The sequence below is a fragment of the Dromaius novaehollandiae genome, chromosome 3 (assembly GCF_036370855.1).
Source record: "Dromaius novaehollandiae isolate bDroNov1 chromosome 3, bDroNov1.hap1, whole genome shotgun sequence".
Lineage (NCBI taxonomy): Eukaryota > Metazoa > Chordata > Aves > Casuariiformes > Dromaiidae > Dromaius > Dromaius novaehollandiae.
Window position 1 is genome coordinate 118,669,080 of NC_088100.1, and position 17,522 is coordinate 118,686,601.

At 52.5% G+C, this 17,522-nt stretch overlaps 1 protein-coding gene across 2 annotated transcripts in view; it reads right to left on the reverse strand.

The window, feature by feature from the left end:
- Positions 1-7,698: 7,698 nt before the first annotated feature.
- The window catches only part of STUM (stum, mechanosensory transduction mediator homolog), a 47,759-nt gene continuing 37,935 nt past the window's right edge, over positions 7,699-17,522 (reverse strand). The window contains exons 3-4 of one of the 2 annotated variants that reach the window (XM_064509938.1): positions 12,595-13,408; positions 7,699-9,229 (exon numbers count right to left, since the gene is read on the reverse strand). In XM_064509938.1, the coding sequence (XP_064366008.1) occupies positions 13,368-13,408 (41 nt within the window). In that variant the 3' untranslated portion in view covers positions 7,699-9,229; positions 12,595-13,367. Of the gene's footprint in view, positions 9,230-12,594; positions 13,585-17,522 lie in introns of both variants that reach the window. The other variant, XM_064509939.1, reaches the window with a different exon arrangement.

Genomic DNA, 17,522 nt, shown 5'->3' on the forward strand with positions numbered 1-17,522 from the left:
GCTGCAGCTCAAAACTGGGAGCTCCAGTATATGAGCAGCTCCTGTGTGAGAGCTGGTGGCACACTCAGCTGAGGGCTTGCCGAAAAGAAAACCTGTGTCCGCCCTTGACCATGCAAGTGAGATACAAGCCCTTTCTTCCCTTTGGTTTGGGGCTGCCCGCGTGGGTTCCTCCATTTTCTGCCTCCCTCTGCGCCTGCCGAGGAGCGGAGCCGGAGCTGGCCCGCAGCCCTTGCAGAGGGAACAGGAGGGGGGAAAGCCAAAACCAGCAGCGCCTTTTGCAGAAGTCATGTGCGTGCACTTCCCAGGGGATGTGGAGAAACCCGCGGTTGTGCTCGCCTGCCTTAGGCCCTATAGCATCTGGGCACCACCTCGTCCCGGCAGCAGGGGCTCTGTGGCAGAGGTGGGAGCCCCGCTGTGGGTCCTGCAGGGCCCTGGGCGTGTGCTGGTGGCCATGCGGGAATTTGGGGCCCCTCTGTTCTCACGCTTTTTTCTTATCTCCATGAAAGTATAAATAAATCCTCCTGTGGTGTTTGCAGGGGTCAGGCCAGCATTGGCAGAAGCAAAGACAGCACTGAGTGCTGCGGTTCAGCCTCCAGCTGCCCCGCATTGAGTGGTCACCAGTGTTAGCAGGGCCCCATCAAGCCCTGCTCCTTGCTGGCATGTGTCCCCAAATGCGTCGGTATGGGGCACGGCGCCCCACGTATGTGGTGGGCGGTGCGGGGCATGCCTGTGCAACCTGGGAGGTGTCAAAACTACTGTTGAGACTTTTCTTGATACTTGGAATACTTGCTCCTATTCCTACCTGAATTTAATATTGGCAAAATGGTGGTGGCTGTAGAAAAACAAATCGCTTCCTTCTGCTAAGCAGGTACTGCCCGGACAGAGCCCATGCCCAGACAGAGCCCAAGCACAGGCACTGGCCTTGCTCTGGCTGCGTGAGCCTCACCGCAAGAGGAGGCCTCATGTGCACTGGGTGCAATTTTGCTCTTTCCCCGTTGGTGCCATCACAGCTAAAACCGGGCTCACTTGGCCATGGTCTGCTCCCGCCCTGGCATTTGCTGAGGCCCCCATGTTCCCCAGAGAAGAGGGTCTCCATGTCTCTCCTGCTGTTTCAGGGCCCAGTAGCCGCTATTGCCCTTCCCTGTAGCTGGGGGGAAGGGAAACCCCTTTGCTGGGTCTTCAGCTGTGGCTAATTCAGCTGCTTGCGCTGCCAAGCGGGAGGTCTGTGCAGCGCGGGGGCCCCTGCTGAGGCCTGGCCCAGGAAACCTTCTCCAGGTCCTGTCTCTCCTTGGAAGACTCCCCGGCTCGTCTGTGCTCTCCCTGCCACTTCCCTGTGCATCCGGACAAGCCTCACTTGTTCCACCCGGCAGCACAGTTTCCACAGTAACAGCGATGCCCCCGCTCCGCTTTGACTTCATTTCGTTGCTAATGTGCTCACGCACAGGCGAGCGCTCGGCTGCCCCCAGAAACGCGTCCTCCTGGCTGTGCTGCTGGCGCAAAACCCACCGCCACGAAGGCGGCTAGAGCATGAAGCAAAGCCATCGCCTGCCTGGGCAGCGTGGGACCTCCCACCATGGCCACTGACCCTCTTCCTTCCCCCAGAGCCATGCACCTGGCGATACTGCATGCCCGAGCGAAGCTGTACGCACAGATTTTGCAGCACCCTGGGGTCCTGGGGCTGTGCTGGCAGACAGCAGTTAGCAGAGACTTAAGGTGTCCCCGGGCATTTTTGGGTGCTGCCCTCCAACTCCTAGAGGATGCTTTACGTGCCATGGTCCTCCAGGCCTTGGTCTCCCACCAGCAGGAAGGGGCATCACGTAGAGGCTACACGAGGCATCGCTAGTTATTCATTTTTAACAACCTCTGCATCCAAGCAAATGAAAAAGGTTATTTAAAGGAAAGGATAGAAAGTTTTGCCTATGCTTTCCTCTGTTTTGTCATCTTCAGACTGAATCCTTGCATAATCCTGTGCAATGGCAGGTCCTGGAGGTCTTTGGTTACCGTGACACTTAGCTATATCGCAGACTGTCCAAGTCCTGGCATCTCTGACCAGCGAGGTAGTCCCAAGGCAAGCAGAGGTGACCAGCCATGAGATGAATGTCCACAAAAAAGGAAGTGCGGTCCAAGGTTAAAGCACATGATCTAAGGAGGGATTGCTAGCAGGCTGGAAAAGAGGTCTCGTGGGAGCCGATGCGCCTGCGTGGGCCAGTGCCATGAGCTGCTGCTGGAGAAGTCTCAAGGGCGGGTTGTGGCTCCTCTTTCTTTCTGACCTGAGAAACCTCGGTTTTAGAATGTTGCGGTGACCTGGTGAGCCTCCAGGGCAGGATTGCGAGGGGTCTCACCGACCCTCCTGTGGCCCTGCGCTCGCACACCTGGCCCCACGGGATTTTCCCGTCCCCTGCGGAGTGGGGTGCAAACCTGGCTCAGAGCCAGAGTGCTGGCTGGGTGCTGCAAGTATGGTGAGCTGCAGCTCACACCACCGACTGCACCTTCCCTCAGTGCTGCCAAAACCACTGGGCAGCGGATTGAGCTCGTGCGATGACAAATGCAAGGGGAATTTGTAAATGGAATTTAATTTTGATTTAGTTGGCCTAGAACTGAGATCCTTTCCTTAGGCACATACAGCCCTCTCTAATTTTGCTGGTAGCTAGATGCCCGTTTGCAGCAACACCCCCCAGTTGCTCCTCCGCTGACCCCCTGTGCCAAGTTTTGGAGGAGATGGTGAGAACGAAGCCAACGGGCTGGGAGTGTTCACAGGGTCTAGCCCTGGGTAATGAACTGGACATGAGGCAGCTGGGAGCCAGACAAAACATAGCATTTTCTAAAATTAGACTTTGGGGAGGTCCTTTTCCTGGAATAAGCCTTTTCCATTTGGGGAAGAAACAGAAGAGCTTTTAATTCCACTTTCTCTTTTGGTTGGGGTGGTTGGCTCGCATTAAAGGCAGTTAAAGGAACACTGGCACATTGCAGTGTGATCACAGTCTCAGAGTGGTTGAGGGAAGGGACCTTGGGAGATCATCTAGTCCAACCCCCCTGCTCCAGCAGGGTCACCTAGAGCATGTTGCACAGGATCATGTCCAGATGGCTTTTGAGTATCTCCAAGGAAGAAGGCTCCACAGTTTCTCTGGGCAACCTGTCCCAGTGCTCAGTCACCCTCACAGGAAAGAAGTTTTTCCTCATGTTCAGAGGGACCTTCCTGTGTTTCAGTCTGTGCCTGTTGCCTCTTGTCCTATTGCTAGGCACCACTGAGAAGAGCCTGGCCCCAGCCTCTTTACACCTTCCCTTCAGATGCTTATACACATCGATAAGATCCCTCCTCAGTCTTCTCTTCTCCAGGCTGAGCAGGCCCAGCTCTTAGCCTTTCCTCATATGAGAGATGCTCCAGTCCCCTAATCATCTTCGTAGCCCTCTGCTGGACTTTCTCCAGTAGCTCCATGTCTCTCTTGTACTGGGGAGCCCAGAACTGGACACTACTCCAGGTGTGGGGTCTCACCAGGGCTGAGGAGAGGGAGAGGATCACCTCCCTCAACCTGCTGGCAATGCTCTTCCTAGTGCAGCCCAGGCTACCATTGGCCTTCTTGGCCACAAGAGCACATTGCTGGCTCATGGTCAACTTGATGTTCACCAGGACTCCCAGGTCCTTCTTCGCAGAGCTGCTTTCCAGCAGGTCAGCCCCAGCCTGTCCTGGTGCTGGGGGTTGTTCCTCCCTAGGTGCAGGACCCTGCACTTGCCTCTGCTGAACTTCCTGCGGTTCCCCTCTGCCCATGTCTCCAGCCTGTGGAGGTCCCTCTGGATGGCAGCGCAGCCCTCGGGGGTATCAGCCACTCCTCTCAGTTTTGTATCATCAGCAAATAATCAAGGCTGGCTCCCAAGCCAGTCGTGTGGTACTTGGCAGAGGGTGCCTGTAGCACCCAGTCAGGGGCCCCCAGCAGTTCTGGCCTGAGACTCCTGCTTTTGGTCCCTGCTGTTTGCACGGTGCCGGGGGCAAGAAGCAGTCACTCCCTGGGATGCATCGGCTCTGTGGGGACTCTGCTCTAGTCAAAACCCTTTGTGTAGAGTGATCGGACAGAGAAGATGGTGCTAACACTATATATAGAGAACAGAAATTTAGGAATGGGGCATCACTGGAGATACAGCTACTGTCAGCGTGGCTATGAGCAAGCCAATGTTGACTAATGCCACAAGAGGCCTTAGACATCTCAGTGCAGACCACTGCTGTACCCAAATTTTAGGGTAATTAGACCCTGGCGGGAGGCACACCTCCAAAGTCAGATGTCTCCTACAAGGCTCGGAGAGACTTGGGCACCTTGGGAGGGCAGCCACAAGAGCTGGCAGGGAAGTGTCTGACTACATCTGGTAGTTTAAAATATTAATGTCTGGAATAACGTCTGGTAGTGAAAAAGAGCCAGATCACGTTATTTTGTGTATGTGTTCGTATGCAGCTGCAGTGAAGGGGAATTCATAACACAATAAAGCCAGGCAGTGCTCAGTAAATGTCATTCAAACTGACAGCTGCTCAATTTTGAAGAACAAGTGCCACCTCCTGGGCTACTGGTGAGAGCTAAAATTCCCCGTGGCGAGGGCTGGCTGCACGCAGAGGTTCTCCTGCCAGCGCTGTGTCTATAAATTCAGATCATAACTTTTGCACAGCCCCTTATTTAGCATGTAAGTATGTCTTGCTCTCACAGGCCCAGGTCTGCTGCCAGCTGCTGTGACTTCTGCACACCCTAACTCACCACTGCAGAGGCTGGGTTTAATCCTGCTCACGTTGGGTGCTCATGTCCCATTGCCTCCAAACGCAATGGTTCTTGTTTTTGTGCAAGTCCCTGTTGACGAGGGGGACATCCCCTGCTGCCGATGTCCTGCTGGATTCCCTCTTGGAGAACAAGACCATGAGGCAGGAGAAACTGCAAGGTCCTAGCTCAACCACAGTAGCAGTGTGATGCCCAGGCTGCCTGGGTTTTGTAAAGAGGAGCATCAAACGCGCTCAGACAACCTGAGTGGGGCACCTCTTTCAGTAGCTGGCCTACAAATAATAAATTATTGCTGCCAGGCAGTGAATTTCCCTCCCAAGGAAGAAGTCTCTGCTGGCACTAATGCTGGCCAGGGTCTCCTGTTGGGGGGGGGGGGGGGGTTGCATTTTTGTTTTCCTTGGAGATTTCAGTTTGGGAGTGTTCTTGTTCTCCTGGGTTCCCAACCTCCACACGCAGAACTAAAATGTAAATGATAACAGGCTTAAGTATACTGATCCACGTCTCCCTCCAAAGTTACTTAAGACCTTGGTGCATATCAGTCTTCAGTGCATGAATGTACAGTGCTCTGTCTACTTCATTTTGATTTCCTCCATGGACACACGTAATGTGCACTGCATGCAAGAAGTATGCTGTTGGGCACAAAGGCATTCCTACTGGGCTTTAAATTCATGTCCTTTTCTATAGTGCTGTCATTTTCCTTGGCAAACAAGCTCCAAAGTAGCCTGTAACTGTAATACTAGCTTCTGGGATCAGCTGCTTGCCTCTCATAGCTTCATTCAAAACTGAGTGTGTATTTGGACTGCAAGATTTTAAGATTTTGACATAGTACCTACATGGTTTCTGCCTGCCGAAGGGCTGCTCGAGGAGAGCTGTGTGGGGGTGCACAGGGCACCTCCGCCTCCTCAGCGACTGGAGGTTTGCTGCATGTGGTCTCCCGGAGAGGCCCAGCACATCAGGGGCACTCACCGGGCATCTAATTGCCTGCATTTCTGGGTGATGGCTCTCTCTGGCTTCGAGGTGCTTTCAGAAAGGGGGTTCTTGGTCTCGACGCCAGCAGAGCTGATGTTTCTGTCCCTTGGAGAAGATGCAGCAGCTGCAGGCTGTGTTCATCACCTCTTGCCTCTCTGACTCTCTTTTTCCCCACCGAAAACCTCACAGGTTTCTGCCTCTCGATGCCAGCATGCTCCGTGAGAGTCAGGCACTGATGGTCTGCAAGGCTCAAAGACTGTCATACACCTGGAGGCACTTGTCCCTCCGGTTGAGTGAAGTACCTCGATGAAAATAAGGCGTAGGGTCTCTTCTAGTGGCTTATCACTTTCATTAAGTTCTAATTCTTGACTTCCTATTTGTGCATGATGGTAGTTGATTTTTTTCATCCCCTTCTGAAATTATTGCATTAGGTGGTCTCTAAAAAATTCTTTTTCAGGATAATTATTCCAGGCCTGTCTAGTGAATTCTGCCATGTGATGGTGTGTCTGCATGGGTGTATTAATAATATCGCCATATTATACATCCGTTTTCATCCCAAAGCACTTCACATGTTGAGGGACAAAGTCTAAACAGAAATGTGGCAAGTGAATTGGAGCTTTCTGCGTTGCCCCCGGCCTCTCCCAAAGCCACAGGGCACTCAAAGAGCCTCTTCACTCTTCTTGCATCTGTTTACACCTCATCTAAGCTCAGCCCTCCGAGTGTCATTGAAGTGCGGTTTGCACCCTCAGACTTGGATCTAATGTGAGATCTGCCTTGCCTTGCAGCTCTGCGGGGCTGTTTTATGTTTCTCTATTAATGAGTTGGATCCCAGGTGAGCTATGCAACTCTCTGATTTTCTCGCTGCTATTGATTGCATTGCCAGGAACTGCAAAGAGCCCTGAAGTCTGCCTCTTTCCCTCTTCTCCATTCTTTTTATTAAAGAAAAATTGTTTCAGACTAGCTGTTCGTGCAGCCCAGGATGTGGTATTTCAGTTTCTGGCTGTCCCTTACCGAAGGGCTGTCCCTTGCGGTTGCTAATGCTGCTCCTCGTGGGAAGCGGATCCCACCGAGCCCTGTGCCCGGCCACCGAGCCGCCCTCCTGCTTCCCGGGGAGCGGAGATGGGCAGTGCATTGCTGCCGGGAGCAGACCCCGGGGAAAAGCGGTCCAGAGCGATGTCTGTGGGCGGCAGGGCATGCAAGGGGCTTCACAGCCTCAGCACCCGCAATACAGTACCGAGGAAGATGCTCAGGGTTTTGCCCTTGCAGCCAGGAATCACTCGTGGCAATATCCCACCTCTCCGAATATTTGGATTTTTAATTGCACAAGAGGCTCATGGCTTCTCAGCAGACCACAGGCACCTGCAAGGGGCAGCCGAAACCAGTCTTCTGTAAACGTCATGTGGGTAGAGATGGGGTGACCGCTACGATCCCTGCTCTTATGGAGGGACGCGGGATCGGGAGAGAGGAGGTCTCTCTTGCTCCGAGCGTTACGTGAGCTGCTTGTGCAAACCCACGCTTGCAAGGAGCCTTCCACAAAGAGGAGCCATCCACACCGAGTCGGGGAGGCTTGGCAGCCGAGAAACCGCCTGCGCCTGGATGTTGGGGACCCCCCGAGCGCTGCCCGCCGCTCCGACAGAGCCTGCAGACGGCCTTTGGCTTGGGCCAGACCACCTCTGCCATCAAACCGCGGCACCTTCTCCTCCTGCCCGAGCTGCCGCTGTCTGATGGCGCTTGCTAAGCCGCTGCCTGGCTGCGATGAGCGTGCCCGCGTGGGGGCTGCACCCCCAACGAGAGCTCGAGGGACATGCCTGACGCGTTAAAAGCCCAAAGACCGCCCGGGAGGGAAACCTCGGCCGGGGATGGGCAAGGGCGGCTTTTCACCCGCCGGCGGGCAGGCAGAGGCAGCCCGTCGCGACCCGGGGCCCAGAGGGTTTCTCCAGGCTATGGAAGGAGACTCCGCATTTCATTCCACATGTACAGCAAGAGAGTATATTTAACTTAAAAAAAAAAAAAAGAAAGAAAGAAAAATTCCACAGTATCAAAACACGGCAAGTCACAATCAAATACTCCGCGATATAAATAGGCATACAAATACTCCTCGGTGACAGCGCGGCGCTCGGCTGGGACTCCAGCCACCGCGGCGCGAGCGGCTCCAGTGCCTTGCGGGGGGAGGCAGCAGGCGTGGGCGCGCGTGCGCTCAGCCCCTACTCACTGCGGTGGGGAAACCAATGCGACCGCGCGCAGCCAAACCCCGTGGGAACCGGGCTCCGGCCAGCGGCCAGGGCTTGGACCCTGTACCCATATGCATATATACATCACCCCGAAACACCTAGGAGGCAACGGCAGGATGGAATAGAACCGCCACGGATGAGTAACTAGACCACGATGCTTCAGCTTCAGTCCCTGCAGAGCTGCCTCGTGCATGGGGCAGAGACCACGACGAGGGGCGATTTCCAGCAGAACCGAAAGGTCTTCAATAAAACCTGCAACAGCCGACGCACACGTGGAAGAGCGTGCGGCTCTGTTTCCGAGGAAGTCCAGGCTGCAGCACAGATGGAGGCATCCTGCACGGCCACCGCTCGCTCTCACGTGTCTGCGAGCCAGAGCCACTGCAGGCAAAAAGCCGGGGCTGGCAAGCTGGAAATCTCCACGCGTGCTCAACCACCACAGCAAGCGCTGTCAGACGGGCAAAGGACTGGACGGGCAGGGGCTGTTCTCCATAGCACCTTTTCCACGATAAGTACAGGTTTGGCAACACCAACAGATTCAGAAAGATTTTAACAAGCGCTATGCTCAAATGGCTCAACTGACCCAGGAGGAAACTATTTTTGATTTGCCACAAATTTCAAAAATGCATTTGGTTTTGTTCCTATCTGGAATTACTTTCCATCAAATTGTAAATCAGCCTTTCGGCCTGGCGAGGTTCAAGTACCAAGGAACTACTTCATTTAAGCCCTTTCTGAGAAACCTGGTTTTCACAAGGAGGAGAGAGCAACAGACAATACTTTGTTGCTGGTTGATGGTGGTGAAGCAATTGCATTTATTCTTCATTGCCTACTATCACTCTTTAGCTGTAAAGATTGCATCTAAAACATCTATATTTATACAGTGAAAAATGATACTGAAATAGCCTGGTGCCATGCACATTAGACCAGATCCAGAGCTGGGTTTATGCAGGGATCAACAAAGAACACAGTTACAGTCTTTTGGTATCTGCTGTACTGAAAATGTGACCAGAGGAAATACTCAGCGAGGGAGGGGATTTTGGTGGAAGCACTGAAAGCTGTAGCTAACTGCAATCTCAGGTTTAGCTGGTGAGGGCCCAGGCATTTTGCAGAGCCCGTGTAACGCAGCGTGGTAGGAGTTAACGGGACGAAGCAGATCTACTCCCACAAAGAGCAGGCGAGTTATCGAGCCCGTGCTGGCTGCCGGCATCCTGGAGGAGGTGGCCTCCCTCTGCCGCACTTCAGAAAGAGGCATAAAAGCGCTGGGTGATTAATTTGGCCCTAAAAAAAAAAAAAAAAAAAGTATTGCTCGTTGGAGAGAGCTCCAAATTAGCACTTCTGCATGTGCTTTTGCTGTGTGTTTCTTCTTCTTGGTGCACAAATCGCAGGCCCAATGCGCAGGTGGGAATTTCGCAACCCAGTGCATCCTCCCCTCTTTCTGGGGCTCGTTTGGCTCAGACACGTCCATACCCAACACCAGTGGGAATCAGCTTCGCAAGCAGCGATTTGGGGGGCGCGTGGTAAAGCCAGGACCAAACAGACCCCCACTCCTGACCAGCAATGCCTGCAATCTCGCTTTCCCCTCGGGCTCCACCGCTCTGCCCACGGCTCAGCCCACTGGCTTTAACCAGGACTACTGGAAAAAGCAGAGGTTTTTATCATTATTATTTCTGCAGCGGGACGGCTTTGAGGAAAGCGCAATTCTTGGCTTGTTCTCTGCTAGCCAGGAGAACAGCCGATCTATAAAGTCGCCCCTGTCCTACAGCATTGAGTGGGAATCCCTCTGTTGCTAATTAAAATCGATTAAGCAAATCCCAGTGGCAGGCAGAAATATGGCCTTTTATGCTGGGTGTCCATTTGAAAGATTTCAGCAATTCCAGAGCAATAAGCTGGCTGCTTATTCTGCCTCACCAATTTGGTAGAAAGGTCAAAAATGATGCAAATGTTTATAGAACAGGACATGCAAGTACATCACACATCCCGCCCCTCTTCTGCACGCTGCATGTTGGTGCTTGTGCCAAACTCACTAGTGCAATAAATGCAGCCAACACAGTTTTAACTAAAACTGTGGTCTCTGGACATCCAGGGCCACCCTGAAGAGCTCAGCATTTCCATCGGAACTCGCCCTGACTGATCCAACCTCCCTGTCCTCACTAGAGCACACACACAGGCAGCAGCAAATGTCAGCCGAAAGGTAGCCAGCAAAACCTCAGCGATGCTGACAAGGTGCTAAATCCTCTGTCACTTGTTGTTCCCAGGAGACTTTTCAAGGCTTCTGGGTCTCTGTCCTGTCAGAAAAGCTCCCCAGCTGGGCCGGAGCATCTGCTGGACAGATCCAGCATCTGACACCTGATGCCACAGGAGACATGAATTTCGGCAGTTTAATGTCCTGTGACAGCATCAGCCTCTTCAGCCCTTCCAAACCCGAGACTTCCTGCCCTGCCTGCCAGCTAGACGTCTAAAAGCAAATCCAACTTCACAGGCTCCAAAACAAGCAGTTGTTCTTCAGTGGCACTTGCCCAGATGCTTGCAGCTCTCATTTCAGACCTTGAGAAGGGCTATTGCATCCCATTGCTCTGGTCATCGCCCTTGCCACAGCTGGGTTACGACTTGTTTAAGTGGCTTAGCAGCTAGTTAGAAACCTCAGAAGAAAGCTCCTGCTGACCACAGCAGCAGGCCGTGGGGGTCTGTTCCAGCTCTGTTACTGATTCACCACAACCCGGTTAGGATCCTATTTATCCCTTATTTTCCCAGGTGGAAAATGAGAGAGCGGACCTTATCTATCTCACAGCAACTGCTGAAGCTTAATTCGGTAATATCTGTACAGTGCTGTAACACTGCTGAGCTGGTTGCTGCGGGTATTACAACACCGGTCACCAAGCAGCCACCCTGCAAACTGTTCTGCTTGGGGGAAATGACCAAAAAGATCTGAATTTGTTGAACATCCTGATCCAAATTCCTCTGAGTAATTACTGTGGCTACAGCAGTCCTGATGAGCTCATCCCTTGGCTTTAATGTAGGTGTCAGATGGCTCTTGGGTATCATCATTTCTAGTGTAATTCACCGCTGATTAATTGGGAGGTGATTTTTAAAGTGCTCCTGTGCTGCAAGCCTCTCTTTGGCAAAGTGGGGTAGCCACGTCTCTGTCCTGCTTTGCATCTTGTCACGACAGTATGGCTGGCTTCCCTTTTAAGCACTTCTGGCACTGGGCTAGCAAGAAGCACCAACTGGAGCCTGCCTTTCAAAGAAACCCACTTTACTGCTGCCTGTGTTGTCTGGTTTATGTCTCTCAAAAAGTTGGTGTTTTTCCATCAATCTTCCTCTAAAATTAACCATGCAAAACTTTCCTGTCTGCACCATGTTAAGGACCTTGCTCCATAGGCACTGGAGGACATGTGTTCAGAGGAGCTTATACATTTCTGCATGCATTTGGCTGAGCGTGTTGGGTCAGACGTGCATTGCTGAAACGTCACGTAGTACCTGCACGTGCACGGAGGGAACGTGTGCAAAATATACCAGCCTAGCTGAAGTCTGGGCTCAACAAACGTATAAATACATACAGTGAGTTGTCTGCCTTACAAATCTGTGTCCTTATATATGGTCCCTTTTGCTCTTCTTATTAAGGCTGCAGAGATGAGGTGAAGCGCTTGAGCCAGCAGCCCCAGGCGGACCACGAAGGCTTTGCATGCACTGCCCCCTCTTTCCCGTTCGGCCAGCCCAAACCTTTTCATTGCACCCAGTCTTTGAAAGTTAGAGGAAAAAAAACATTTTTCATCAACTCTGATGTCCCTGTTGGGTAAACTCACATGCTTTGACAGGTCCTGTCCCACGGCAAGTTATCGAGGGCAGAATTAGGACCATGAACGATGCTTTACCATCAGCCCTGAAGAAGTACCTTGTGAGCTGCGAGAGGTACAGTGAGACCTTGGTGTCTGTTTTCTGCTGCACGCGCAACTGGGCTGTTTTGGTTGATTTCTAAGTCCGGATGAATGAAAACTATGTGAATTAGTGAAACACTCTGAGGAGTTGTGAATTTATAGGTAAGTGGGGAGGTTGGGGAGGTAGGAAACTTTCCAGAAGGAAAGGTCCTGCATTAAAACTGGTTGGTCTCCAGTTGTCAGGAGAGCACCTGGGGTTAGAGCAAGGCAAAGGCATGTTTCCTAGTGATGTAACCACTAAAGTCACCTTCCTACCCCACTTCTTCTCCGTGGCGATGGCTGCCCCATGCCCTGCCCGGCGCTGGGCACTGCTCCACCCGGAGAAGGCAGCTGCCCTCTGTGCGAGCTGCCTGCAATGTCTCTGAGGGCTAAATGTGCAGTGCAGAGGAAACAGCGCCTGGTTTCTCCAAACCCGGCCAGCATTGCTGTAGCTCGTGCAGTGCACATGCTCAGAGGAGGAGATGCACGGGCTCAGGGGCACTTGCTGCTGCTTTTCTTCTCGGCTCTCTTTCTGACGGAAGTTACTTTACCTGCCCGGATCTGCTCTGCACAGAAACCCCAACTACGACTCAAAAGCCAACAGCTGTGCACGGGGAGACAGGGTGTTCATGCAGGATTTCATCCCCTACCCTTGCCCATAGGTTGCCTCACTAAAGAAATGATGGGTTGTAAAAGCATCTCAGGTCTGTCACGCGTAGAGGGACTTACCGCGGGGATGCTCGTGCAGGCACGGCCAGCAGACACCACCTCAACGGGCTCCACTTCCAAGCACGTCGACGCTGCCGGCAGCTCTCTCGCAGGGGAAAGGGGGAGAAGTCTTTCTCTTTTTTAATTCCCCCTAGTATTTTTTTACAGAAGTTTTTGACAGCGCGCAGCATCACCCGCCACCCTAAACACGGAGGAGGCAACACATGGTGGAGGACCAGGCTTTCGCTTGAAGGAGTTTCTCGGGGGCTGGCCGTCAGTCCGGTCTCATCGTGGCTCCAGCAGCTTGAAGCAGGGGACAGCCCGAGTCGCGGCAGCAGTAAAATATGATTTACAGCAAGCAAATTTCTCAAGACATCTGCAATGACAGAGCTTCGCTGAGCCCCATAAATACACGCACGGCAGAAGGGGCTGAGCTGAGCCCCTCTGCTACCCAAAGCAGTCAAGGACGGACTCCGGGGGGAAAAAAGTGCCACTCATTTGCTTTTACATACGGTATATATATCTATTAATAGCTCCTTGGCATTTGATGTTCACAGCTGGTTTTCTTTAACGGCGAGCTTAAAAGGAGGCAAAACGTCTTCAGCAGCCTCCCGCCGGCAGGACGGAGAGCGCCGCATCTCCCGCCGGCAGCTCTCCCGGGGCGGCTGCCCAGCCGGGCGCCCTCCTCGGCCGAGGTGTCCCCGTTCCCGTCGCCGGCGCCCCGCTCCGCCTCGGCCGCCCGGGGCCCCCGCGGACCCGCAGCACCCGCGCCTCATTGCCGCCTCTGCGCCGGGTCAGTGCAAGTCGCTGTCGGCTGCTCTGCACCTCCGCTCCGCTGGATGGGCAGATGAACCAGGTTCAAAAAACAACAAAAAAAAAGGAAGAAAAAAGAAAAATGGTGATGAAAAGGTCCATGGCCCACAGCTGCCCGAGGAAAGCTCTCGCCGCCTGTCTCTGAACATGCTCGTCCCGGCCGCTACAGCTGCTGAGGGATCCCCTGCTCCTTGTAGCCTGCGAGGAGGAGGGCAAGGGAACACGGTTAGTGGCGGGGCCCGACGCCGAGCCGCGGCCAGGCACGCGCAAGAGCCGCCTCTCCCGCGGGCCCGCTCGGCACCGGTACCGAGTGGTGGGAGATGCCGGGGGTGCCTGCGACCGCACGCTGCGGCACACCCCAGCACCCTGAAACCTTCACGGAAATCTGACATTTTCTGCCCAAATTATTCTGTATCAGGGCGGGTTTTTCCACCCAGAAGCCTAGGGGGATGCGTGCCTTCACGTGCTGCTCCTCAGGTGCTTCGGAGACTGCCTAAAAGCAGTGCCGCCCCAGGTGCTCACATTTTACCTGCAGTTTTGCATTTGGCTCTCAGGCTACCAGAAGCGGAGGCTTCCTTCGGCCTCGGGCTCCCACCTGCCTCTTTCCAACTGAGCTCTCCGGCAGGAAGCAATTCCCATTGCTATTTGTGGGGGCCAACACACATCTCTTGATTTGCTTTCCCGCGAGCAGTGGCCGAAGGGAGGCTGCCAGCGCCGCACGGCCGGACTCCTTCCCCGGCTGCCGGCAGCGGGGCCGGGCAGGCAGGGGCAGCGGGACAGCGGCGCTGCTGTGCAGGCGGCTTAATGAGGGAAACACCACTTTTTAACACTCTCCCGGTGGCCATGATGACCTCACCAGAAATTCTACCTGCTTTTTTGTAAGAGAAGCTGCAATGGTTACTACAATAATACCAACACAAAAAATCTCCTTTAAAAAAAAAAAACCCACAAAACCTGTCCTTACCTGCGCTGCCTGTAACAGTGAAGCTCTTTCAACTAGAAATGTTTCAAAAATCCAGGCTTTTTTCCTCCCTTTGAATTACATACGCGGACTGTCAGCTTTATATTTAGAATTTCAAATACTACCGAAGTGTCCACATCGCAGAAGAATACTTAAGTCCTCAAACACCTTCCCACTGACGTGTTTAAATTTCTTTCCAGCTCTTGTGTAAGACTCCTGTAAGTCTCTTAGGAAAGCTGAACACAAAATACCAGCAAGTGCCACAGCCTCTGTCTTTGAGGGACCTTCTGCTGAACTAAGACTCGGCCCTGGCAGATGAACTTCCCTGTTCTCTTGAAACATCCACACATGCGTCCCGCCTTGGCAGGCTGGACCGGCTGCTGCTGTTAAAGGCGCACAAGGAGCAGAGGACCGGGTCAGCGGCACTTAGCAGCATGTGTTACTCTGCACTACATTGCTTCCCATGCTGTGCACTGGGCAGAAAGACTCTCATCTCTTTCCAATACCATTTTCTAGGTGAAAATATGATGATGATTTCTTATGCATTTATGTTCTAGCTATGAGTGAGTTCTGCAGGCAAGATTAGCTCGCAGGAAAAGCCTGATGGTTATGGGCTTATCTATCGCATCAGTGTAACTTGCTCAGGGAAAGAGAACAGGGCAAAAACAAGCCTGGACCAGAGAGCTGGGTGCACGCTGTAAGTTCTCAGCTAAAGTCAGCAGGTTAGACTGTGCTTACAATGACTTGCTTGTGTAGCCATCCCTTAATTAAAATATAATAGATTCTTTCACAGATGGGCATATTGGTGTTGAAAGTGGCCAGAAGCCAATTACAATAGCTGAGCGTGTATCTCTCTGCATGACCAAAGTAAGCCAAAAGATGACCTGCTCTACGCTCACCTTACTAAAATACTTAAGACATTTATTTTATTAAATAGATTATATATGAAAACAATTATTGCATTTCTTATATAGGAATAGCTATTTTGGTATAAAGCACGCTTCTATCAGTATGCCTGCATAGCAACAGAGTTAAGCAAAGTTTTGTACAGTTTTGTAAAGCAGACAGCTCTAGAGTCAAGACTAAATCAGTCTGGGTATCTGCGTACAAAGTCAGCCATTCAAGTAAGCCGGTTTAAAACTGCACTTGTTATGGAAACCATCACAGGTTTGCATTTAGAGGAAGCCTTAGGCAAAAGCAAAGCAAACCCTGCTGCTGGATCTGGGAGAGGCTGGCCTGCACGGGGACCACGTTGCTAACACAGCGGGACCCTCCGCTCTCCCCTGGGCCCGCGGAGACGGCCACGGTACAGATGCGGACACACGCAGACACGCACATGTATATGCACACAGCTGGACTTGGACTGAGAGGGGTGACGCCTGCCAAACCGAGCCTCGACTCCTCACCCCGGAGCAGCGCGGGTTTCCGTGGGAATTGGCCCGCGGACGCCCGCCAGGAGCTGGCCACTGGATGTTAGGAGGAGGATTAGGAGAAACAGAAACACACTTACCTTGTGAAACTTTGATGGTGAACAAAAGGAGGCAAAGGAACATGAAAGAAAGAGAGAGGGAGAAATGTAACTGTAGATGATATATCCGAAACACATAAAGAACCAGAAAAGAATGAATAAATTGAGGCTGCAGAGTAAACAGAGAACATCTGCTCTACAATTAAACATTCACACCAGAGCTAAACATTGACAATGCTTTATTTATTTAAAATCCTTACATCTGAAGTGGATGGTTTCATTCGGGGCTCTTGTTTAGAGAGGATGGGGGAATCCTCATCCGCTTTTCAGGTGACTGGACCTGAGCCAAACAGCCTGGACTTAACAGCTCAGAGCCCAAGAGATGCTCTGACAAACACTTGCCTTGGTGACACGGCTATTTCGTGGGTTTGATTTAAGGGGAACTGCCAAAGGCAGGGTGCAAACAAGACATTACGGTGCATGAGATGATGGGTGGTATACCGCGACAGACCAGGAGCTAGGAAAACTAAACACCTGACTACTTCTTGCCAGCTTTGCTGCCGAGGTTGCTTGCGCCCCCCAAGATAACGCATGGCTGCTGTGTGCCTCAGACTGGCAGCATGCTGCAAACCTGGCTGTAACCAGCAACTGGAAAATGCTTCAAGACCCTTGTCCCACGGCAGCATTTGGCAGGAGACCACAGAAGAAGTTATTTCACTTGCTTTCCTTCGGCATAGTTAGAGGACAGCTCTGTTTGGATTAAAAAAAGAATAACAGGTCTCTCCTGCATCTCTCGAGTCCACCCTGCAGAGACGCGGCGGCAGTGTGCTGCGCGAGTCCCGGCTCCGGGAGAGCGCCAGGGCTAGCGCCTTCGCTCGCCCACGGCCACAGCCACGCGCAGAGGCCACAGCCCGAGCTGGGGCTGCCTTCCAAAACCGTACTTGACTTTTTTGGCTACGTTCACCAGAGGCAAAACAACTCCTGAGCAAATAGTCCCTGACTCCTGTCCTCTATGCCACCTCCGTGTGACATTATTATATTGATTCCTGGGTTATTTCTGTCAAGAAATACCGTAAAACCTTTTACGACAAGGCTCTGAACAGCTAGGGAGTTTCTGGAAAGGCCAATTTCTCTGCATTCAGTCTGCACAGGGCTCATTTTAGCTAGCAGAGACGTGTGCTGAGTGGGCTGGGGACAGAATATGCCTTTACCAGAGGGAAACTTGCCCAGAAAGCCTTAAGAGTCTCATTTTCCAGTTTGCCTTGGCTAGCTCTGCTTCACCTCAGCGCCGTGTCGCTTCCTCAGCGGTGTAATAAGTGATTCACGGGGAGTGTGGCGCGCCGACGCTGCGCAGCAGCCAGCGAAGCAGCCGGGTATCTCAGAGCCAGCAGCGGCACTGAGGGACACAGGGCAGAGCAGGCAGTCCAGATGCCTTTTTGCGAAAGAATAAAGTGCTTCCTTTTAATCTACCTTTGCTTTTAGACTGCAGGTAAAACAAAGGACTGCTTCAAAAGCCATATGGCTGGTTAAAGAAGATATTTGCTTGGTGTCTAATGGGGCCAGCTGGCAATTCATTTAAATAAGCAGAGACACTGCGAAAATGTCCCATGCAATCGAACTGCCGAAGGTAATTAAGCCTGACAGTAAAACTGCATTCAGCTAATCTGCCCTCTGGCATACCTCCTGCTAAAGGACACCTTACAGGAA